Here is a 25375-nt window from a genome sequence, read left to right on the forward strand (position 1 = left end):
ATGTATATTGTTATGTGATGTGCAATGTTATGTGATGTGTAATGGTATGTGATGTGTAATGTTATGTGATGTGTAATGTTATGTGATGTGTAATGTTATGTGATGTGTAATGTTATGTGAATTGTAATGTTATGTGATGTGTAATGTTATGTGATGTGTAATGTGATGTGTTATGTGATGTGTAATGTTATGTGATGTGTAATGTGATGTGCAATGTTATGTGATGTGTAATGTTATGTGATGTGTAATGTTATGTGATGTGTAATGTTATGTGATGTGTAATGTTATGTGATGTGTAATGTTATGTGATGTGTAATGTTATGTGATGTGTAATGTTATGTGATGTGTAATGTTATGTGATGTGTAATGTTATGTGATGTGTAATGTTATGTGATGTGTTATGTGATGTGTAATGTTATGTGATGTGTTATGTGATGTGTAATGTTATGTGATGTGTAATGTGATGTGCAATGTTATGTGATGTGTTATGTGATGTGTAATGTTATGTGATGTGTTATGTGATGTGTAATGTTATGTGATGTGTAATGTGATGTGCAATGTTATGTGATGTGTAATGTTATGTGATGTGTAATGTTATGTGATGTGTAATGTTATGTGATGTGTAATGTTATGTGATGTGTAATGTTATGTGATGTGTAATGTTATGTGATGTGTAATGTGTATGTATGTGTAATGTTATGTGATGTGTAATGTTATGTGATGTGTAATGTTATGTGATGTGATGTGTAATGTTATGTATATTGTTATGTATAATGTTATGTGATGTGTGATGTTGTGTATAATGTTATGTGTTATGTTGTGTATAATGTTATGTGTTATGTTGTGTATAATGTTGTGTATAATGTTATGTATAATGTTGTGTGATGTTGTGTGTAATGTTGTGTGATGTATAATGTTGTGTGATGTGTAATGTTGTGTATAATGTTATGTGTTATGTTGTGTATAATGTTGTGTATAATGTTATGTATAATGTTGTATAATGTTGTGTATAATGTTATGTATAATGTTGTATAATGTTGTGTAATGTTGTGTATATTGTTATGTATAATGTTGTGTATAATGTTGTGTGATGTTGTGTGTAATGTTGTGTGATGTATAATGTTGTGTATAATGTTGTATAATGTTGTGTATAATGTTGTATATTGTTACGTATATTGTTATGTATAATGTTGTATAATGTTATGTATAATGTTGTGTATAATGTTGTATAATGTTGTATAATGTTGTATAATGTTATGTATAATGTTATGTATAATGTTGTATAATGTTATGTATAATGTTATGTATAATGTTATGTGTGATGTTATGTATAATGTTATGTGATGTGTAATGTAATGTGATGTTCTACCTGAGCTGCATGGGCCAGTTTCTCCATCTTCTCCTGGATGGAACGGGATGACACCCTCTGTTTGGAACTAAATGGGGACAGGGTTATGGTTATGGGTTAGGGTTATGGGTTAAGGGTTAGAGATTAGGGTTACATTTTAGGGTTAGGGTTAGGGTTAGAGATTAGGGTTATATTTTAGGGTTAGAGATTAGGGTTACATTTTAGGGTTAAGGGTTAGGGTTAGAGATTAGTGATGAGGGTTACATTTTAGGGTTAGGGTTAGAGATAAGGGTTACAATTTAGGGTAATGGTTAGGGGTTAGGGTTAGAGATACGGGTTACATTTTAATGGAAGGGTAAGGGTTAGGGTTAGGGTTAGGGTTTGGGGTTAGGGTTAGGGGTTAGGGTTAGAGATAAGGGTTACATTTTAGGGCTAGTGTTAGGGGTTAGGGTTAGAGATAAGGGTTACATTTTAGGGTTAGGGTTAGAGATAAGTGTTACATTTTAGGATAAGGGTAAGGGTTAGGGTTAGAGATAAGATTTACATTTTAGGGGAAGGGTTAGGGTTAGGGGTTAGAGTTAAAGATAAGGGTTAGGGTTAGGTGTTAGGGTTAGAGATACGGGTTACAATTAAGGGTTAGGGTTAGGGTTAGAGATAAGGGTTACATTTTAGGGTTAGGGGTTAGGGTTAGGGGTTGGGGTAGAGATAAGGGTTACATTTTAGGGTAAGGTTAAGGGTTAGGGTTCGAGATAAGGGTTACATTTTAGCATAAGAGTAAGGGTTAGGGTTACATTTTAGGATAAGGGTAAGGGTTAGGGTTAGGGGTAGAGATAAGGGTTACATTTTAGGGTAAGGGTAAGGGTTAGGGGTTAGGGTTAGAGATAAGGATTACATTTTAGGGTAAGGGTTACAGGTTACGGGTTAGGGCTAAGGGTCACATTTTAGGGTACGGGTTAGGGGTTAGAGATAAGGGTTACATTTTAGGGTAAGGGTTAGGGTTAGAGTTAGAGATAAGGGTTACATTTTAGGGTAAGGGTAAGGGTTAGGGGTTAGGGTTAGAGATAAGGGTTACATTTTAGGTTATGGGTAAGGGTTAGAGATAAGGGTTATTTTTAGGGTAAGGGTAAGGGTTAGCGGTTAGTGTTAGGGTTAGGGTTACATTTTAGGATAAGGGTTAGGGTTACGGGTCAGGGATAAGGGTTACATTTTAGGGTAAGGGTTAGAGATAAGGGTTACATTTTAGGGTAAGGGTAAGGGTTAGGGGTAGAGATAACGGTTACATTTTAGGGTAAGGGTAAGGGTTAGGGGTTAGGGTTAGAGATAAGGGTTACATTTTAGGGAATGGGTTAGTGGTTAGGATTAGAGATAAGGATTACATTTTAGGGTAAGGGTTAGAGATAAGGGTTACATTTTAGGGTAAGGGTTTGGGTTAGGGTTAGAGATAAGGGTTCTATTTTAGGGTAAGGGTTAGAGATAAGGGTTCCATTTTAGGGTAAGGGTTAGGGTTAGAGATAAGGGTTACATTTTAGGGTAAGGGTTAGGGTTAGGGTTAGAGATAAGGGTTACATTTAGGGTTAGGGGTTAGGGCTACGGGTTAGGGCTAGGGTTAGAGATGAGTTACATTTTAGGGTTAGGGTTAGAGATAAGGGTTACATTTTAGGGTAAGGGTAAGGGTTAGGGGTTAGAGATAAGGGTTACGTTCTAGGGTAAGGGTTAGGGGTTAGGGTTAGAGATAAGGGTTACATTTTAGGGTATGGGTTAGTAGTTAGGATTAGAGATAAGGTTACATTTTAGGGTAAGGGTAAGGGTTAGGGGTTAGGGTTAGAGATAAGGGTTACATTTTAGGGTATGGGTTAGTGGTTAGGATTAGAGATAAGGGTTACATTTTAGGGTAAGGGTTAGAGATAAGGGTTATATTTTAGGGTAAGGGTTTGGGTTAGAGATAAGGGTTACATTTGAGGGCAAGGGTTAGGGTTAGGGATTAGGGTTAGAGATAAGGGTTACATTTTAGGGTCAGGGGTTAGGGCTACGGGTTAGGGCTAGGGTTAGGGGTTAGGTTTAGAGATGAGGGTTACATTTTAGGGTTAGGGTTAGAGATAAGGGTTACGTTTTAGGGTAAGGGTAAGGATTAGGGTTAGGGGTTAGGGTTAGAGATGAGGGTTACATTTTAGGGTAAGGGTAAGGGCTAGGGTTAGGGTTAGAGATAAGGGTTACATTTTAGGGTAAGGGTTAGGGTTAGGCGTTAGGGGTTAGGGATAAGGGTTACATTTTAGGGTAAGGGTAAGGGTTAGGGTTAGGGGTTAGGGTTAGAGATAAGGTTTGCATTTTAGGGTAAGGGCTAGGGTTAGGGTTAGAGATAAGGGTTACATTTTAGGGTAAGGGTTAGGGTTAGGGGTTAGGGGTTAGGGATAAGGGTTACATTTTAGGGTAAGGGTAAGGGTTAGGGGTTAGGGTTAGAGATAAGGTTAGCATTCAAGGGTAAGGGTTAGGGTTAGAGATAAGGGTTACATTTTAGGGTAAGGGTAAGGGCTAGGGTTAGGGTTAGAGATAAGGGTTACAATTTAGGGTAAGGGTTAGGATTAGGGTTGGGGGTTAGGGTTAGGGGTTACATTTTAGGGTAAGGGTTAGGGTTAGAGATAAGGGTTACATTTTAGGGTAAGGGTAAGGGTTAGGGTTAGAGATAAGGGTTACATTTTAGGGTAAGGGTAAGGATTAGGGTTAGGGGTTAGGGTTAGAGATAAGGGTTACATTTTAGGGTAAGGGGTTAGGGGTTAGGGTTAGGAGTTATATTTTAGGGTAAGGGTAAGGGTTGGGGTTAGAGATAAGGGTAACATTTTAGGGTAAGGGTTAGGGTTAGGGGTTAGGGTTAGGGGTTATATTTTAGGGTAAGGGTAAGGGTTAGGGTTAGAGATAAGGGTTACATTTTAGCGTTAGGGGTTAGGGTTAGAGATAAGGGTTACATTTTAGGGTAAGGGTAAGGGTTAGGGTTAGAGATAAGGGTTACATTTTAGGGTAAGGGTAAGGATTAGGGTTAGGGGTTAGGGTTAGAGATAAGGGTTACATTTTAGGGTAAGGGGTTAGGGGTTAGGGTTAGGAGTTATATTTTAGGGTAAGGGTAAGGGTTGGGGTTAGAGATAAGGGTAACATTTTAGGGTAAGGGTTAGGGTTAGGGGTTAGGGTTAGGGGTTATATTTTAGGGTAAGGGTAAGGGTTAGGGTTAGAGATAAGGGTTACATTTTAGCGTTAGGGGTTAGGGTTAGAGATAAGGGTTACATTTTAGGTTAAGGGTTAGGGGTTAGGGGTTAGGGATAAGGGTTACATTTTAGGGTAAGGGTAAGGGTTAGGGTTAGGGGTTAGAGATAAGGGTTACATTTTAGGGTAAAGGTTAGGGTTAGAGATAAGGGTTACATTTTAGGGTAAGGGTTATGGTTACGGGTTAGGGTTAGAGATAAGGGTTACATTTTAGGGTAAGGTAAGTGTTAGGGTTAGAGATAAGGGTTACATTTTAGGGTACGGGTTAGGGGTTAGAGATAAGGGTTACATTTTAGGGTAAGGGTTAGGGTTAGAGTTAGAGATAAGGGTTACATTTTAGGGTAAGGGTTAGTGGTTAGGATTAGAGATAAGGATTACATTTTAGGGTAAGAGTTAGAGATAAGGGTTACATTTTAGGGTAAGGGTTTGGGTTAGGGTTAGAGATAAGGGTTACATTTTAGGGTAAGGGTTAGGGGTTAGAGATAAGGGTTCCATTTTAGGGTAAGGGTTAGGGTTAGAGATAAGGGTTACATTTTAGGGTAAGGGTTAGGGTTAGGGTTAGAGATAAGGGTTACATTTTAGGGTTAGGGGTTAGGGCTACGGGTTAGGGCTAGGGTTAGAGATGAGAGTTACATTTTAGGGTTAGGGTTAGAGATAAGGGTTACATTTTAGGGTAAGGGTAAGGGTTAGGGGTTAGAGATAAGGGTTACGTTCTAGGGTAAGGGTTAGGGGTTAGGGTTAGAGATAAGGGTTACATTTTAGGGCTAGTGTTAGGGGTTAGGGTTAGAGATAAGGGTTACATTTTAGGGTTAGGGTTCTAGATAAGTGTTACATTTTAGGGTAAGGGTAAGGGTTAGGGTTAGAGATAAGATTTACATTTTAGGGGAAGGGTTAGGGTTAGGGGTTAGAGTTAAAGATAAGGGTTAGGGTTAGGTGTTAGGGTTAGAGATACGGGTTACAATTAAGGGTAAGGGATAGGGATAGAGATAAGGGTTACATTTTAGGGTTAGGGGTTAGGGTTAGGGGTTGGGGTAGAGATAAGGGTTACATTTTAGGGTAAGGTTAAGGGTTAGGGTTCGAGATAAGGGTTACATTTTAGCATAAGGGTAAGGGTTAGGGTTACATTTTAGGATAAGGGTAAGGGTTAGGGGTAGAGATAAGGGTTACATTTTAGGGTAAGGGTAAGGGTTAGGGGTTAGGGTTAGAGATAAGGGTTACATTTTATGGTAAGGGTTACAGGTTACGGGTTAGGGCTAAGGGTCACATTTTAGGGTACGGGTTAGGGTTAGAGTTAGAGATAAGGGTTACATTTTAGGGTAAGGGTTAGGGTTAGAGTTAGAGATAAGGGTTACATTTTAGGGTAAGGGTAAGGGTTAGGGGTTAGGGTTAGAGATAAGGGTTACATTTTAGGTTATGGTAAGGGTTAGAGATAAGGGTTTTTTTTAGGGTAAGGGTTAGCGGTTAGTGTTAGGGTTAGGGTTACATTTTAGGATAAGGGTTAGGGTTACGGGTCAGGGATAAGGGTTACATTTTAGGGTAAGGGTTAGGGTTAGAGATAAGGGTTACATTTTAGGGTAAGGGTAAGGGTTAGGGGTAGAGATAACGGTTACATTTTAGGGTAAGGGTAAGGGTTAGGGTTAGAGATAAGGGTTACATTTTAGGATAAGGGTTAGGGTTACGGGTCAGGGATAAGGGTTACATTTTAGGGTAAGGGTTAGGGTTAGAGATAAGGGTTACATTTTAGGGTAAGGGTTAGGGTTAGGGTTAGAGATAAGGGTTACATTTAGGGTTAGGGGTTAGGGCTACGGGTTAGGGCTAGGGTTAGAGATGAGTTACATTTTAGGGTTAGGGTTAGAGATAAGGGTTACATTTTAGGGTAAGGGTAAGGGTTAGGGGTTAGAGATAAGGGTTACGTTCTAGGGTAAGGGTTAGGGGTTAGGGTTAGAGATAAGGGTTACATTTTAGGGTATGGGTTAGTAGTTAGGATTAGAGATAAGGTTACATTTTAGGGTAAGGGTAAGGGTTAGGGGTTAGGGTTAGAGATAAGGGTTACATTTTAGGGTATGGGTTAGTGGTTAGGATTAGAGATAAGGGTTACATTTTAGGGTAAGGGTTAGAGATAAGGGTTATATTTTAGGGTAAGGGTTTGGGTTAGAGATAAGGGTTACATTTGAGGGCAAGGGTTAGGGTTAGGGATTAGGGTTAGAGATAAGGGTTACATTTTAGGGTCAGGGGTTAGGGCTACGGGTTAGGGCTAGGGTTAGGGGTTAGGTTTAGAGATGAGGGTTACATTTTAGGGTTAGGGTTAGAGATAAGGGTTACGTTTTAGGGTAAGGGTAAGGATTAGGGTTAGGGGTTAGGGTTAGAGATAAGGGTTACATTTTAGGGTAAGGGTAAGGGCTAGGGTTAGGGTTAGAGATAAGGGTTACATTTTAGGGTAAGGGTTAGGGTTAGGCGTTAGGGGTTAGGGATAAGGGTTACATTTTAGGGTAAGGGTAAGGGTTAGGGTTAGGGGTTAGGGTTAGAGATAAGGTTTGCATTTTAGGGTAAGGGCTAGGGTTAGGGTTAGAGATAAGGGTTACATTTTAGGGTAAGGGTTAGGGTTAGGGGTTAGGGGTTAGGGATAAGGGTTACATTTTAGGGTAAGGGTAAGGGTTAGGGGTTAGGGTTAGAGATAAGGTTAGCATTCAAGGGTAAGGGTTAGGGTTAGAGATAAGGGTTACATTTTAGGGTAAGGGTAAGGGCTAGGGTTAGGGTTAGAGATAAGGGTTACAATTTAGGGTAAGGGTTAGGATTAGGGTTGGGGGTTAGGGTTAGGGGTTACATTTTAGGGTAAGGGTTAGGGTTAGAGATAAGGGTTACATTTTAGGGTAAGGGTAAGGGTTAGGGTTAGAGATAAGGGTTACATTTTAGGGTAAGGGTAAGGATTAGGGTTAGGGGTTAGGGTTAGAGATAAGGGTTACATTTTAGGGTAAGGGGTTAGGGGTTAGGGTTAGGAGTTATATTTTAGGGTAAGGGTAAGGGTTGGGGTTAGAGATAAGGGTAACATTTTAGGGTAAGGGTTAGGGTTAGGGGTTAGGGTTAGGGGTTATATTTTAGGGTAAGGGTAAGGGTTAGGGTTAGAGATAAGGGTTACATTTTAGCGTTAGGGGTTAGGGTTAGAGATAAGGGTTACATTTTAGGTTAAGGGTTAGGGGTTAGGGGTTAGGGATAAGGGTTACATTTTAGGGTAAGGGTAAGGGTTAGGGTTAGGGGTTAGAGATAAGGGTTACATTTTAGGGTAAAGGTTAGGGTTAGAGATAAGGGTTACATTTTAGGGTAAGGGTTATGGTTACGGGTTAGGGTTAGAGATAAGGGTTACATTTTAGGGTAAGGTAAGTGTTAGGGTTAGAGATAAGGGTTACATTTTAGGGTACGGGTTAGGGGTTAGAGATAAGGGTTACATTTTAGGGTAAGGGTTAGGGTTAGAGTTAGAGATAAGGGTTACATTTTAGGGTAAGGGTTAGTGGTTAGGATTAGAGATAAGGATTACATTTTAGGGTAAGAGTTAGAGATAAGGGTTACATTTTAGGGTAAGGGTTTGGGTTAGGGTTAGAGATAAGGGTTACATTTTAGGGTAAGGGTTAGGGGTTAGAGATAAGGGTTCCATTTTAGGGTAAGGGTTAGGGTTAGAGATAAGGGTTACATTTTAGGGTAAGGGTTAGGGTTAGGGTTAGAGATAAGGGTTACATTTTAGGGTTAGGGGTTAGGGCTACGGGTTAGGGCTAGGGTTAGAGATGAGAGTTACATTTTAGGGTTAGGGTTAGAGATAAGGGTTACATTTTAGGGTAAGGGTAAGGGTTAGGGGTTAGAGATAAGGGTTACGTTCTAGGGTAAGGGTTAGGGGTTAGGGTTAGAGATAAGGGTTACATTTTAGGGCTAGTGTTAGGGGTTAGGGTTAGAGATAAGGGTTACATTTTAGGGTTAGGGTTCTAGATAAGTGTTACATTTTAGGGTAAGGGTAAGGGTTAGGGTTAGAGATAAGATTTACATTTTAGGGGAAGGGTTAGGGTTAGGGGTTAGAGTTAAAGATAAGGGTTAGGGTTAGGTGTTAGGGTTAGAGATACGGGTTACAATTAAGGGTAAGGGATAGGGATAGAGATAAGGGTTACATTTTAGGGTTAGGGGTTAGGGTTAGGGGTTGGGGTAGAGATAAGGGTTACATTTTAGGGTAAGGTTAAGGGTTAGGGTTCGAGATAAGGGTTACATTTTAGCATAAGGGTAAGGGTTAGGGTTACATTTTAGGATAAGGGTAAGGGTTAGGGGTAGAGATAAGGGTTACATTTTAGGGTAAGGGTAAGGGTTAGGGGTTAGGGTTAGAGATAAGGGTTACATTTTATGGTAAGGGTTACAGGTTACGGGTTAGGGCTAAGGGTCACATTTTAGGGTACGGGTTAGGGTTAGAGTTAGAGATAAGGGTTACATTTTAGGGTAAGGGTTAGGGTTAGAGTTAGAGATAAGGGTTACATTTTAGGGTAAGGGTAAGGGTTAGGGGTTAGGGTTAGAGATAAGGGTTACATTTTAGGTTATGGTAAGGGTTAGAGATAAGGGTTTTTTTTAGGGTAAGGGTTAGCGGTTAGTGTTAGGGTTAGGGTTACATTTTAGGATAAGGGTTAGGGTTACGGGTCAGGGATAAGGGTTACATTTTAGGGTAAGGGTTAGGGTTAGAGATAAGGGTTACATTTTAGGGTAAGGGTAAGGGTTAGGGGTAGAGATAACGGTTACATTTTAGGGTAAGGGTAAGGGTTAGGGTTAGAGATAAGGGTTACATTTTAGGATAAGGGTTAGGGTTACGGGTCAGGGATAAGGGTTACATTTTAGGGTAAGGGTTAGGGTTAGAGATAAGGGTTACATTTTAGGGTAAGGGTAAGGGTTAGGGTTAGAGATAAGGGTTACATTTTAGGGTAAGGGTAAGGATTAGGGTTAGGGGTTAGGGTTAGAGATAAGTGTTACATTTTAGGGTAAGGGGTTAGGGGTTAGGGTTAGGGATTATATTTTAGGGTAAGGGTAAGGGTTGGGGTTAGAGATAAGGGTTACATTTTAGCGTTAGGGGTTAGGGTTAGAGATAAGGGTTACATTTTAGGGTAAGGGTTAGGGGTTAGGGGTTAGGGATAAGGGTTACATTTTAGGGTAAGGGTAAGGGTTAGGGTTAGGGGTTAGAGATAAGGGTTACATTTTAGGGTAAAGGTTAGGGTTAGAGATACGGGTTACATTTTAGGGTAAGGGTTATGGTTATGGGTTAGGGTTAGAGATAAGGGTTACATTTTAGGGTAAGGTAAGTGTTAGGGTTAGAGATAAGGGTTACATTTTAGGGTACGGGTTAGGGGTTAGAGATAAGGGTTACATTTTAGGGTAAGGGTTAGGGTTAGGGGTTAGGGTTAGAGATAAGGGTTACATTTTAGGGAATGGGTTAGTGGTTAGGATTAGAGATAAGGATTACATTTTAGGGTAAGGGTTAGAGATAAGGGTTACATTTTAGGGTAAGGGTTTGGGTTAGGGTTAGAGATAAGGGTTACATTTTAGGGTAAGGGTTAGGGGTTAGAGATAAGGGTTCCATTTTAGGGTAAGGGTTAGGGTTAGAGATAAGGGTTACATTTTAGGGTAAGGGTTAGGGTTAGGGTTAGAGATAAGGGTTACATTTTAGGGTTAGGGGTTAGGGCTACGGGTTAGGGCTAGGGTTAGAGATGAGAGTTACATTTTAGGGTTAGGGTTAGAGATAAGGGTTACATTTTAGGGTAAGGGTAAGGGTTAGGGGTTAGAGATAAGGGTTACGTTCTAGGGTAAGGGTTAGGGGTTAGGGTTAGAGATAAGGGTTACATTTTAGGGCTAGTGTTAGGGGTTAGGGTTAGAGATAAGGGTTACATTTTAGGGTTAGGGTTAGAGATAAGTGTTACATTTTAGGGTAAGGGTAAGGGTTAGGGTTAGATATAAGATTTACATTTTAGGGGAAGGGTTAGGGTTAGGGGTTAGAGTTAAAGATAAGGGTTAGGGTTAGGTGTTAGGGTTAGAGATATGGGTTACAATTAAGGGTAAGGGTAAGGGATAGGGATAGAGATAAGGGTTACATTTTAGGGTTAGGGGTTAGGGTTAGGGGTTGGGGTAGAGATAAGGGTTACATTTTAGGGTAAGGTTAAGGGTTAGGGTTCGAGATAAGGGTTACATTTTAGCATAAGGGTAAGGGTTATGGTTACTTTTTAGGATAAGGGTAAGGGTTAGGGTTAGGGGTAGAGATAAGGGTTACATTTTAGGGTAAGGGTAAGGGTTAGGGGTTAGGGTTAGAGATAAGGGTTACATTTAGGGTAAGGGTTACAGGTTACGGGTTAGGGCTAAGGGTCACATTTTAGGGTACGGGTTAGGGTTAGAGTTAGAGATAAGGGTTACATTTTAGGGTAAGGGTTAGGGTTAGAGTTAGAGATAAGGGTTACATTTTAGGGTAAGGGTAAGGGTTAGGGGTTAGGGTTAGAGATAAGGGTTACATTTTAGGTTATGGGTAAGGGTTAGAGATAAGGGTTATTTTAGGGTAAGGGTAAGGGTTAGCGGTTAGTGTTAGGGTTAGGGTTACGGGTCAGGGATAAGGGTTACATTTTAGGGTAAGGGTTAGGGTTAGAGATAAGGGTTACATTTTAGGGTAAGGGTAAGGGTTAGGGGTAGAGATAACGGTTACATTTTAGGGTAAGGGTTAGGGTTAGGGGTTAGGGTTAGAGATAAGGGTTACATTTTAGGATAAGGGTTAGGGTTACGGGTCAGGGATAAGGGTTACATTTTAGGGTAAGGGTTAGGGTTAGAGATAAGGGTTACATTTTAGGGTAAAGGTTAGGGTTAGAGATACGGGTTACATTTTAGGGTAAGGGTTATGGTTATGGGTTAGGGTTAGAGATAAGGGTTACATTTTAGGGTAAGGTAAGTGTTAGGGTTAGAGATAAGGGTTACATTTTAGGGTACGGGTTAGGGGTTAGAGATAAGGGTTACATTTTAGGGTAAGGGTTAGGGTTAGGGGTTAGGGTTAGAGATAAGGGTTACATTTTAGGGAATGGGTTAGTGGTTAGGATTAGAGATAAGGATTACATTTTAGGGTAAGGGTTAGAGATAAGGGTTACATTTTAGGGTAAGGGTTTGGGTTAGGGTTAGAGATAAGGGTTACATTTTAGGGTAAGGGTTAGGGGTTAGAGATAAGGGTTCCATTTTAGGGTAAGGGTTAGGGTTAGAGATAAGGGTTACATTTTAGGGTAAGGGTTAGGGTTAGGGTTAGAGATAAGGGTTACATTTTAGGGTTAGGGGTTAGGGCTACGGGTTAGGGCTAGGGTTAGAGATGAGAGTTACATTTTAGGGTTAGGGTTAGAGATAAGGGTTACATTTTAGGGTAAGGGTAAGGGTTAGGGGTTAGAGATAAGGGTTACGTTCTAGGGTAAGGGTTAGGGGTTAGGGTTAGAGATAAGGGTTACATTTTAGGGCTAGTGTTAGGGGTTAGGGTTAGAGATAAGGGTTACATTTTAGGGTTAGGGTTAGAGATAAGTGTTACATTTTAGGGTAAGGGTAAGGGTTAGGGTTAGATATAAGATTTACATTTTAGGGGAAGGGTTAGGGTTAGGGGTTAGAGTTAAAGATAAGGGTTAGGGTTAGGTGTTAGGGTTAGAGATATGGGTTACAATTAAGGGTAAGGGTAAGGGATAGGGATAGAGATAAGGGTTACATTTTAGGGTTAGGGGTTAGGGTTAGGGGTTGGGGTAGAGATAAGGGTTACATTTTAGGGTAAGGTTAAGGGTTAGGGTTCGAGATAAGGGTTACATTTTAGCATAAGGGTAAGGGTTATGGTTACTTTTTAGGATAAGGGTAAGGGTTAGGGTTAGGGGTAGAGATAAGGGTTACATTTTAGGGTAAGGGTAAGGGTTAGGGGTTAGGGTTAGAGATAAGGGTTACATTTTAGGGTAAGGGTTACAGGTTACGGGTTAGGGCTAAGGGTCACATTTTAGGGTACGGGTTAGGGTTAGAGTTAGAGATAAGGGTTACATTTTAGGGTAAGGGTTAGGGTTAGAGTTAGAGATAAGGGTTACATTTTAGGGTAAGGGTAAGGGTTAGGGGTTAGGGTTAGAGATAAGGGTTACATTTTAGGTTATGGGTAAGGGTTAGAGATAAGGGTTATTTTTAGGGTAAGGGTAAGGGTTAGCGGTTAGTGTTAGGGTTAGGGTTACGGGTCAGGGATAAGGGTTACATTTTAGGGTAAGGGTTAGGGTTAGAGATAAGGGTTACATTTTAGGGTAAGGGTAAGGGTTAGGGGTAGAGATAACGGTTACATTTTAGGGTAAGGGTTAGGGTTAGGGGTTAGGGTTAGAGATAAGGGTTACATTTTAGGATAAGGGTTAGGGTTACGGGTCAGGGATAAGGGTTACATTTTAGGGTAAGGGTTAGGGTTAGAGATAAGGGTTACATTTTAGGGTAAGGGTAAGGGTTAGGGTTAGAGATAAGGGTTACATTTTAGGGTAAGGGTAAGGATTAGGGTTAGGGGTTAGGGTTAGAGATAAGGGTTACATTTTAGGATAAGGGTTAGGGTTACGGGTCAGGGATAAGGGTTACATTTTAGGGTAAGGGTTAGGGTTAGAGATAAGGGTTACATTTTAGGGTAAGGGTAAGGGTTAGGGTTAGAGATAAGGGTTACATTTTAGGGTAAGGGTAAGGATTAGGGTTAGGGGTTAGGGTTAGAGATAAGGGTTACATTTTAGGGTAAGGGGTTAGGGGTTAGGGTTAGGGGTTATATTTTAGGGTAAGGGTAAGGGTTGGGGTTAGAGATAAGGGTTACATTTTAGGGTAAGGGTTAGGGTTAGGGGTTAGGGTTAGGGGTTATATTTTAGGGTAAGGGTAAGGGTTAGGGTTAGAGATAAGGGTTACATTTTAGCGTTAGGGGTTAGGGTTAGAGATAAGGGTTACATTTTAGGGTAAGGGTTAGGGGTTAGGGGTTAGGGATAAGGGTTACATTTTAGGGTAAGGGTAAGGGTTAGGGGTTAGAGATAAGGGTTACATTTTAGGGTAAAGGTTAGGGTTAGAGATAAGGGTTACATTTTAGGGTAAGGGTTATGGTTACGGGTTAGGGTTAGAGATAAGGGTTACATTTTAGGGTAAGGTAAGTGTTAGGGTTAGAGATAAGGGTTACATTTTAGGGTACGGGTTAGGGGTTAGAGATAAGGGTTACATTTTAGGGTAAGGGTTAGGGTTAGAGTTAGAGATAAGGGTTACATTTTAGGGTAAGGGTAAGGGTTAGGGGTTAGGGTTAGAGATAAGGGTTACATTTTAGGGAATGGGTTAGTGGTTAGGATTAGAGATAAGGATTACATTTTAGGGTAAGGGTTAGAGATAAGGGTTACATTTTAGGGTAAGGGTTTGGGTTAGGGTTAGAGATAAGGGTTACATTTTAGGGTAATGGTTAGGGGTTAGAGATAAGGGTTCCATTTTAGGGTAAGGGTTAGGGTTAGAGATAAGGGTTACATTTTAGGGTAAGGGTTAGGGTTAGAGATAAGGGTTACATTTTAGGGTTAGGGGTTAGGGCTACGGGTTAGGGCTAGGGTTAGAGATGAGAGTTACATTTTAGGGTTAGGGTTAGAGATAAGGGTTACATTTTAGGGCAAGGGTAAGGGTTAGGGGTTAGAGATAAGGGTTACGTTCTAGGGTAAGGGTTAGGGGTTAGGGTTAGAGATAAGGGTTACATTTTAGGGTATGGGTTAGTGGTTAGGATTAGAGATAAGGTTACATTTTAGGGTAAGGGTAAGGGTTAGGGGTTAGGGTTAGAGATAAGGGTTACATTTTAGGGTATGGGTTAGTGGTTAGGATTAGAGATAAGGGTTACATTTTAGGGTAAGGGTTAGAGATAAGGGTTATATTTTAGGGTAAGGGTTTGGGTTAGAGATAAGGGTTACATTTGAGGGTAAGGGTAAGGGTTAGGGTTATGGGTTAGGGCTAAGGGTCACATTTTAGGGTAAGGGTTAGGGATTAGGGTTAGAGATAAGGTTTACATTTTAGGGTTAGGGTAAGGGTTAGGGATTAGGGTTAGAGATAAGGGTTACATTTTAGGGTCAGGGGTTAGGGCTACGGGTTAGGGCTAGGGTTAGGGGTTAGGTTTAGAGATGAGGGTTACATTTTAGGGTTAGGGTTAGAGATAAGTGTTACATTTTAGGGTAAGGGTAAGGGTTAGAGATAAGGGTTACGTTTTAGGGTAAGGGTAAGGATTAGGGTTAGGGGTTAGGGTTAGAGATAAGGGTTACGTTTTAGGGTAAGGGTAAGGGCTAGGGTTAGGGTTAGAGATAAGGGTTACATTTTAGGGTAAGGGTTAGGGTTAGGGGTTAGGGGTTAGGGATAAGGGTTACATCTTAGGGTAAGGGTAAGGGTTAGGGTTAGGGGTTAGGGTTAGAGATAAGGTTTGCATTTTAGGGTAAGGGTTAGGGTTAGAGATAAGGGTTACATTTTAGGGTAAGGGTAAGGGCTAGGGTTAGGGTTAGAGATAAGGGTTACAATTTAGGGTAAGGGTTAGGATTAGGGTTGGGGGTTAGGGTTAGGGGTTACATTTTAGGGTAAGGGTTAGGGTTAGAGATAAGGGTTACATTTTAGGGTTAGGGTTAGGGGTTAGGGTTAGAGATAAGGGTTAGGGTTACATTTTAGGGTAAGGGTTAGGGGTTATAGGGTTAGGGTTAGAGGGTTAGGGTTAGGGCTAGGGTTAGGGGTTAGGGTTAGGGTTAGAGATAAGGGTTACATTTTAGGGTAAGGGTAAGGATTAGGGGTTAGGGTTAGAGATAAGGGTTACATTTTAGGGTAAGGGGTTAGGGTTAGGGGTTATATTTTAGGGTAAGGGTAAGGGTTGGGGTTAGAGATATGGGTTACATTTTAGGGTAAGGGTTAGGGTTAGGGGTTATATTTTAGGGTAAGGGTAAGGGTTAGGGTTAGAGATAAGGGTTACATTTTAGCGTTAGGGGTTAGGGTTAGAGATAAGGGTTACATTTTAGGGTAAGGGTTAGGGTTACGGGTTAGGGTTAGAGATAAGGGTTACATTTTAGGGTAAGGTAAGTGTTAGGGTTAAAGATAAGGGTTACATTTTAGGGTAAGGTAAGGGTTAGAGATAAGGGTTACATTTTAGGGTTAGGGTTAGGGTTAGGGGTTAGGGTTAGAGATAAGGGTTACATTTTAGGGTTAGGGTTAGAGATAAGGGTTACATTTTAGTGTAAGGGTTAGGGGTTAGGGTTAGAGATAAGGGTTACATTTTAGGGTAAGGGTAAGGGTTAGGGGTTAGGGTTAGAGATATTGGTTACATTTTAGGGTAAGGGTTAGGGGTTAGGGTTAGAGATAAGGGTTACATTTTAGGGTAAGGGTAAGGGTTAGGGGTTAGGGTTAGAGATATTGGTTACATTTTAGGGTTAGGGGTTACGGACAGGCATTATTATTATATTATTATATTTTTATAGTGTCAGTATAAAACATGTTAAATGTTCACCAGACTCACTTCCTTTGGAAAGGTAAATCTTTGTCCTGCTCCTCAGTTTGGTCCTGGAAAAGACAGATACTGTTATATAACTAGAATGTACAGCTTGTTTCAAAAGCTTTGTGGATAAAAGCATTTTCACAAAACTCAGATCATCAAAAAGGCAGTCGTTTCAAAACTCATTTTCAATTGACCACACAAAATCACAGTCACTTTTTCACTTAATCAGTGTTTCATCTAGAAATAAGTTTCACATTGCAATACATGTTTATATAAAGGGTTAGGTTTAGGTCCAGGCCCTGTGATACATGTTTATATAAAGGGTTAGGTTTAGGTCCAGGCCCTGTGATACATGTTTATATAAAGGGTTAGGTTTAGGTCCAGGCCCTGTGATACATGTTTATATAAAGGGTTAGGTTTAGGTCCAGGCCTTGTGATACATGTTTATATAAAGGGTTAGGTTTAGGTCCAGGCCCTGTGATACATGTTTATATAAAGGGTTAGGTTTAGGTCCAGGCCCTGTGATACATGTTTATATAAAGGGTTAGGTTTAGGTCCAGGCCCTGTGATACATGTTTATATAAAGGGTTAGGTTTAGGTCCAGGCCCTGTGATACATGTTTATATAAAGTAATTCCCTTTCACAATGAAATGCTCACATTACTTTTGGTATGATTGTCTTCTCATTTGTTAAAATATATTTTACTATTACTTAATCTGACTGCTCTACAGATTTTTAAAAAAACATAATGAAAATGTCTGTGAAGAAGAAACATAAAATATGATTTAAACTGTAATGTACTATTATGATGCCTATTCTGATTTTCCTTTACAGTAAGTAAAACAAAAAGCTGATTGACAAGATCAGAGATGTACTGTACGTAACAAATGGGTTAGGGTTAGGGTTAGGGTTTAAGATCAAAGATGTACTGTACGTAACAAATGGGTTAGGGTTAGGGTTAGGGTTAGGGGGTTAGGGTTAGGGTTTAAGATCAGAGATGTACTGTACGTAACAAATGGGTTAGGGTTAGGGTTTAAGATCAGAGATGTACTGTACGTAACAAATGGGTTAGGGTTAGGGTTAGGGTTTAAGATCAGAGATGTACTGTACGTAACAAATGGGTTAGGGTTAGGGTTAGGGTTAGGGTTAAAGATCAGAGATGTACTGTACGTAACAAATGCATCCTTTGTTGGGATCTTTTTGATGGTTAAGAAGTTAGAATGTATTCCATGTTGAGATTGCATCCCAATATTACACTTTATGTACATCACAGAAGACTGAAATATAACTAAACTGTTTGACATAGAAACAACAGCTTTTGTAATTTACATTAAAAAAAAAAAATCTTTATAAATGATGAAAAATACTAATAACATTCCACCCATGAGGCAAAGTAGGGTGACTGCAGCGAAGGGTTATTTAGCAGACTCATTCAAAGCAGAGGTTGAAACCTAAATTATTTTCCAATCATTTCATTGATTCCGTTCCAATGTTCCGACCAGCAAAATAAAGTTTTGAATTGGTTTGATCCCCGATAAAGTACCGGTTTATATCGTTCCTTTCTGTTCCTTTTTAAACCTCTGAATATGATGGTTTTTTTTACATTAAATTACTTCACCAATCAGTGTGGATAAAGCAGCAAGCTATATCCTCGTTTTGAAACTACAAGTGAATACCGCAACAAATACAATTTTATTTGTCACCTGCGTCGAATACAACAATACCGTGAAATTATTACTTACAAGCCCTTAACCAACAATGCATTTTTAATAAAATAGAGTTAAGAAAATATTAATTAATTCAACTAAAGTTTAAAAAATGAACACAATAAAATAACAATATCGAGGCTATATACAGGGGGTACGGGTACCGCGTCAATGTACCGGTTAGTCGAGGTAATTTGTACTTGTAGGTAGGGGTAAAGTGACTATGCATAGATAATAAGCAGTGAGTAGCAGCAGTATTGTAAAAACAAAGGGTGGGGGGGCAATGCAAATAGTCCAGGTCGCCATTTGATCAGCAGTCTTAAGGCTTGGAGGTAGAAGCTGTTAAGGAGCCTGTTGGACCTAGGCACTCCGGTACAGCAGAGAGAACAGTTTATGACTTGGGAGTCTTTGACAATTCTTGGGGCCTTCCTATAGAGTATAGAGTTCCTGGATGGCAGGAAGCTTGGCCCCATGATGTACTGGGCCGTACGTACTACCCTCTGCAGGAACTTACAGTCGGATGCCGAGCAGTTGCAATGCCAGGCGGTGATGCAACAGGTCAGGATGCTCTTGATGGTGCAGCTGTAGAACTTTTTGAGGATCTGGGGACTCTTACAAAATCTTTTCATTTCCTGAGACATACATTTTATATTTGTTACTTTACCCATACCTACATTTGTTACTTTACCCCTACCTACATTTGTTACTTTACCCATACCTACATTTGTTACTTTACCCATACCTACATTTGTTACTTTACCCATACCTACATTTGTTACATGTAAAAAAATTTTTTTTTTAAAGTGACTATAGATAACTGTCTTGATATGTTTGCACCATGATAGTTTGTTGGTGATGTGGACACCAAGGAACTTTGAACTTTGAACTTCGACTAGCTGGTTAAATAAAGGTGAAATAAATCAAATATATATATATAAAAGGGAGTACAGGACTAAGCATTACCCCTGAGGGGCCCCAGTATATATATATATATTAAACCTTTATTTAACCAGGTAGGCTAGTTGAGAACAAGTTCTCATTTACAACTGCGACCTGGCCAAGATAAAGCAAAGCAGTGTGACACAAACAGCAACACAGAGTTACACATGGAGTAAAACAGACATACAGTCAATAATACAGTAGAAAAAGTATATATACAGTGAGTGCAAATGAGGTAAGATAAGAGAGGTAAGGCTATAAATAGGCCATGGTGCTGAAGTAATTACAATATAGCAATTAAATACTGGAATGGTAGATGTGCAGAAGATGAATGTGCAAATATGCTATGCAATTGCGTGAGAAAACTGAGCGGGGCCAGATGGATTACCGGGATGTGCACTCAGAGCATGCATTGACCAACAGGCAAGTGTCTTCACTGATATTTTCTACCTCTCCCTGACCGAGTCTGTAATACCAACATGTTTCAAGCAGACCACAATAGTCCATGTGCCCAAGAAAGCGAAGGTAACCATCTTAAATTACTAGCACTTATGTTGGTAGCCATGAAGTGCTTTGAAAGGCTGGTCATGGCTCACATCAACAGCATCCTCCCGGACACCCTAGACCCACTCCAATTTGCAGACCGCCCCAACAGATCAACAGATGGCGCAATCCCAATTGCACTGCACACTGCCCTTTCTCACCTGGACAAAAGGAACACTTATGTGAGAATGCTATTCATTGACTACAAACCCCTCCCTCTGCAACTGGATCCTGGACTTCCTGATGCCCCCAGGTAGTAAGGGTAGAAAAACTATATCTGCTCATCCTCCCGAGTGGCACAGAGGTCTAAGGCATCTCAGTGGGACAACCGAGTGCTGAGGACAGGCAGTAAGCAGGTTTGGTAGCCTACTAATGACCATCAGCAGCATCAGGGGAACTGTTGAGGCCTTTTTTTATTTACATTTAAGACATGACACTTCTGCTGTGCTGTCGAATTTGTGAATTTTGTCTCTTGTATAATTAGTTTATACTGGATTAAGCTTACAGTTTTAATAATTGTAATTTCATTAGTTATGTTCCAGAACTCCCTCCATCTTGTGCCTATATCAGTTATTTTTAAGTCTTGATTCCAGTACTTCATATTTTTTTCTACGAGATTATCAGTTGGATAGGCTTTCTGCAAGGTTTTGTATGTCTTACCAATCATATGAGTGTATTTTTCTGAGTAAATAGGATTCCCTCAATCGCTCTGGTGTCTAAAAGCTTTCTGGATGAAATTGTATGATATAAAACATACAAGTTGCATATATTTTAATATATTCTGTAATTTGCAGTGCTGTACCATTTTACATTCAAAGGACAATTTTGAAATGTTAGATTATTTTGCTATTGGATTAACTGGTTGTTAAAATAAGTAAATAGAGAAGATTATTATGATGTTTTGGTGATTAAATCAATGTCTAATGGTGTTTCACAGTAAATGTATATTTTGGATTAATGGTTATGTGGTGAAATATGTTTTCAAGGCAACAAAAAACTAGGCATGTTTTGCCTAGTTAAATAAAGGTTAAATATATATATTTTTGAATTCAAACAAAATTAGTGCACAATATGAAACATTTCAGGTGTTACCATGTAGGCGTTTTGTACGAATAGTAAAAAAAAAACACCACATAAACCAAAGCGATAGAAAAATCATCATTTTTATATCATAAACCCCTGACCTTTAACCCAAACTTTAACTCACCGAGCTACTGGGTTCAAATGTCTTGGAGGCCATCCGAACGCTGGCACTGAGAGAGAGAGAGACACAGAGAGAGATTGAGAGGTGAGAGAGAGATTGAGAGGATAGAGAGGCGAGAGATAGAGAGATAGGAGAGAGATTGAGAGAAGAGAGAGAGGAGAGAGATAGACATTGAGAGGAGAGATTGAGAGGAGAGATGGAGAGGAGAGAGATGGAGATAGAGAGATTGAAAGGATAGAGGAGAGAGAGAGATTGAGAGGAGAGAGAGAGATTGAGAGGAGAGTGATAGAGAGAGATTGAGTGGAGAGAGAGAGAGAGATTGAGAGAGAGAGATTGAGAGGAGAGAGAGAGAGATAGAGAGAGATTGAGAGGAGAGCGATAGAGAGAGATTGAGTGGAAAGAGATAGAGAGATTGAAAGGAGAGGGAGAGAGAGAGGAGAGAGAGAATGAAAGACAAAGTTGGATAAAACAAAAGATAATTGATCATCAAACATAACAGCCATGATGTAGCAAGGATCACAGTCAGTATGTTAGAGCTCTGCTACCCGACCAGAACCCGAGATTATACATCGGTTTAGCGCAGGGTAGGGCCTGTTTTTCATCAATATCTGGTTTGGTTGATTAATTTGACCATTTTAAAAACAAGCACACATAGAACTTGAAAAAGACACATGCTGATGATTACAATCGTTGAGGATAACACACAAAGTCTGGGACTTATTTCCATTGTGGTCCTCTTGAGACAAGATGGCTAGGCAAGATCTAACACAGAGAGATTATAAAACATAAAAACAAAGAAGAACAGCTCATCATTGCAGTTTCATCATAAGAACCTTTTCCAGACCTGATATGGTCATCCATAACATGGAACATAATATAGAACCCTAACAGACCAGAACAGCTCATCATTGCAGTTTCATCATAAGTACCTTTTCCAGACCTGATATGGTCATCCATAACATGATATAATATAGAACCCTAACAGACCAGAACAGCTCATCATTGCAGTTTCATCATAAGTACCTTTTCCAGACCTGATATGGTCATCCATAACATGGAACATAATATAGAACCCTAACAGACCAGAACAGCTCATCATTGCAGTTTCATCATAAGAACCTTTTCCAGACCTGATATGGTCATCCATAACATGATATAATATAGAACCCTAACAGACCAGAACAGCTCATCATTGCAGTTTCATCATAAGTACCTTTTCCAGACCTGATATGGTCATCCATAACATGGAACATAATATAGAACCCTAACAGACCAGAACAGCTCAAGGACAGAATTACATCAACGTAAAAACCACACACATAGACTACATATCAATACACACCAACTACAGTATCTAGGTCCAATAGGGGAGAAGCATTTTGCCGTGAGGTTTAATCTGTTTTTGAAACCAGGTTTCCTGTTTATTTAAGCAATATGAGATGGAAGAAAGTTTCATGTAATAATGGCTCTATATAATACTGTACACTTTTTGAATATGTTCTGGTTTTGGGATTTGGGGACTGTGAAAAGACCAGTAACAATGAAGAGTAAGACGTGCTGCTCTGTTTTAGGCCAGCTGCAGTTCAACTGAATAAAATACAATTTTATTTGTCACTTTGTTTACTTGCCCTTAACCAACAAAGTTGAGAAGTTTTAAGAAAAAAAAAGTGTTAGTACTTATTATTATTATTATTATGACATTTCACATTCTTAAATTAAAGTGGTGATCCTAACTGACCTAAAACTGGGGATTTTTACTTGGATTAAATGTCAGGAATTGTGAAAAACTGAGTTTAAATGTATTTGGCTAAAGTGCATGTAAACTTCCGACTTCAACTGTATATACAGCGGGTACTGGTACAGAGTCAATGTGCGGGGGCACTGGTTAGTCGAAGTCATTGAGCTAATATTTCCATGTAGCTAGAGTTAAAGTGACTATGCTTAGAGAGTAGCAGCAGTGAAAACGGTGGGTCTGGGTAGCCCTTTGATGAGTTGTTCAGGAGTCTTATGGCTTGGGGGAAGAAGCTGTTAAGAAGCCTTTTGGACCTAGACTCGGAGCTCCGGCACCGCTTGTCGTGCGATAGCAGAGAGAACAGTCTATGACTAGGAATAGGCTTTGTCATGCCCTCTTCATGACTGTCTTAGTAGTGTGTTTGAAACAAGATAGTTTGTTGGTGATATGGACACCAAGGGACTTGAAGCTCTCAACCTGCTCCACTGCAGCCCAGTCGATGAGAATGGGGGCGTGTTCGGTCCTCCTTTTCCTGTAGTCCACAATCATCTCCTTAGTCTTGATTACGTTGAGGGAGAGGTTGTTGTCCTGGCACCACACGGCCAGGTCTCTGACCTCCTCCCTACATGCTGTCTCATCGTTGTTGGTAATCAGGCCTCCCGCTGTTGTGTCATTGTTAAACTTGATGATGGTGTTGGAGTCGTGTCTGGCCATGCAGTCATGAGTGAACAGGGAGTACAGGAGGGGACTGAGCAGGCACCCCTGAAGGGCCCCCTTTTTGAGGATCAGCATGGTGGATGTTTTGTTAACTACCCTTACCACCTACGGGCGACCCATCAGGAGGTCCAGGATCCAGTTGCAGAGGTGTTTAGTCGAGAGGGTCCTTAGCTTAGGGATGAGCTTTGAGGGCACTATGGTGTTGAACGCTGAGCTGTAGCCAATGAATAGCATTGTCACATAGGTGTTCCTTTTGTCCATGTGGGAAAGGGCAGTATTGAGTGCAATAGAGATTGCATCATCTGTGGATCTGTTGGGGCAGTATGCAAATAGGAGTGGGTCTAGGGTTTCTGGGAAAATGGTGTTGATGTGAACCATGACCAGCCTTTCAAAGCACTTCATGGCTACAGACATGAGCGCTACGAGTCACTAGTCATTTAAGCAGGTTACCTTGGTGGTCTTGGGCATAGGGACTATGGTGGTCTGCTTGAACCATGTTGGTGTTACAGACTCAGACAGGGACTGATTGAAGATACAGTATCAGTGAAGACACTTGCCAGTTGGTCAGTGCATGCTCGGAGTACACGTCCTGGTACTCCATCTGGCCCTGCAGCCTTGTGAACCTGTTTAAAAGGTCTTACTCACATTGGCTATGGAGAGCGTGATCACACAGTCGTCTGGAACAGCTGATGCTCTCATGCATGCTTCAGTGTTACTTGCCTCGACGCGAGCATAGAAGTAATTCAGCTCATCTGGTAGGCTCGTGTCACTGGGCAGCTCACGGCTGTGCTTCCCTTTGTTTGAGTTTGAGTTTATATTTACAGGGACAGTTCACAATAATCAACATTTCAGTAAAAGTGTCGGTTTTAGCCAGCCGGGCTCATTTTAACCGCAGTCCCTGGGCAGGTTATTAAAAACAATTACAATATAGACAATCATTGAGCAGTGAGCACATGCAGAGCAACATAGGACAAGCAAGACATAGCATACAGACAGAGCAACATAGAACAAAAAGCAGCCTGTAGTCTGTAATAGTTTGCAAGCCCTGCCACATCCGACAAGCGTTGGAACCGGTGTAGTATCAATCTTAGTCCTGTATTAATGCTTTGCCTGTTTGATGGTTCGTCGAAGGGCATAGCAGGATTTCTTGTAAGCTTCCGGGTTAGAGTCCAGTTGAAAGCAGCAGCTCCACCCTTTAGCTCAGTGCAGATGTTGCCTGTAATCCATGGCTTCTGGTTGGGGTATGTACAGTATGTGTGGTCACTGTGGGGACGACATCATTGATGCACTTATTGATGAAGCCTGTGTTGTACTCCTCAATGCCATCGGAAGAATCCTGGAACATATTCCAGTCTGTGCTAGCAAAACAGTTCTGTAGCTTAGTATCTGCTTCATCTGGCCACTTTCTTGTCGACCGAGTCACTTGTGCTTCCGGCTTTAGATTTTGTTCGTAAGCAGGAATCAGAAGAAAATAATTAGTCAGATTTGCCAAATGGAGGGCGCTGGAGAGATTTGTACGCATCTCTGTATGTTGAGTAAAAGTGGTCTAGAATTTTTTTCCATCTGGTTGCACATTTAACATGCTAGTAGAAATGAGGTAAAAACGAGATTCCCTACATTGAAGTCCCAGGCCACAACGAGCGCCGCCTCTGGGCTCCCAAGTGGTGCAGTGGTCTAAGGCACTGCATCACAGTGCACGCTTTTCATCCGGACATCAAAATAATTCCCCCTATCCCAAACAAGTTCAACTCCCTGGCCACTAGGAGTGCTGCCTCTGGATGAGCGCTTTCCTGTTTGCTTATGGCCGTATACAGCTCATTGAGTGCAGTCTTAGAGCTAGCATCGGTTTGTGGTGGTATATAGACAGCTACGAAAAATACAGATGAAAACTCTCTCAGTAAATATTGTGGTCTACAGCTTATCAAGAGATACTCAACCTCAGGTGAGCAAAAACTCAAGACTTCCTTAGATTTCATGCACCAGCTGTTGTTTACAAATATACACTGCTCAAAAAAATAAAGGGAACACTAAAATAACACATCCTAGATCTGAATGAATGAAATATTCTTATTAAATAATTTTTTCTTTACATAGTTGAATGTGCTGACAACAAAATCACACAAAAATTATCAATGGAAATCAAATTTATCAACCCATGGAAGTCACACGACAGGCTGATCCAACTTTGATATAATGTCCTTAAAACAAGTCAAAATGAGGCTCAGTGGTGTGTGTGGCCTCCACGTGCCTGTATGACCTCCCTACAACGCCTGGGCATGCTCCTGATGAGGTGGCGGATGGTCTCCTGAGGGATCTCCTCCCAGACCTGGACTAAAGCATCCGCCAACTCCTGGACAGTCTGTGGTGCAACGTGGCGCTGGTGGATGGAGTGAGACATGATGTCCCAGATGTGCTCAATCGGATTCAGGTCTGGGGA

The 25375-nt window shown here is 40.6% G+C and overlaps 1 protein-coding gene across 1 annotated transcript in view; it reads right to left on the reverse strand.

The window, feature by feature from the left end:
- The window catches only part of lad1 (ladinin), an 85565-nt gene that overhangs the window by 18827 nt on the left and 41363 nt on the right, over window positions 1-25375 (reverse strand). The window contains exons 8-10 of the mRNA XM_031794924.1: window positions 20493-20538; window positions 16119-16162; window positions 1370-1436 (exon numbers count right to left, since the gene is read on the reverse strand). Of these exons, the coding sequence (XP_031650784.1) occupies window positions 1370-1436; window positions 16119-16162; window positions 20493-20538 (157 nt within the window). The remainder of the gene's footprint in view (window positions 1-1369; window positions 1437-16118; window positions 16163-20492; window positions 20539-25375) is intronic.

Source organism: Oncorhynchus kisutch, linkage group LG17, assembly GCF_002021735.2.
Source record: "Oncorhynchus kisutch isolate 150728-3 linkage group LG17, Okis_V2, whole genome shotgun sequence".
Classification (NCBI taxonomy): domain Eukaryota; kingdom Metazoa; phylum Chordata; class Actinopteri; order Salmoniformes; family Salmonidae; genus Oncorhynchus; species Oncorhynchus kisutch.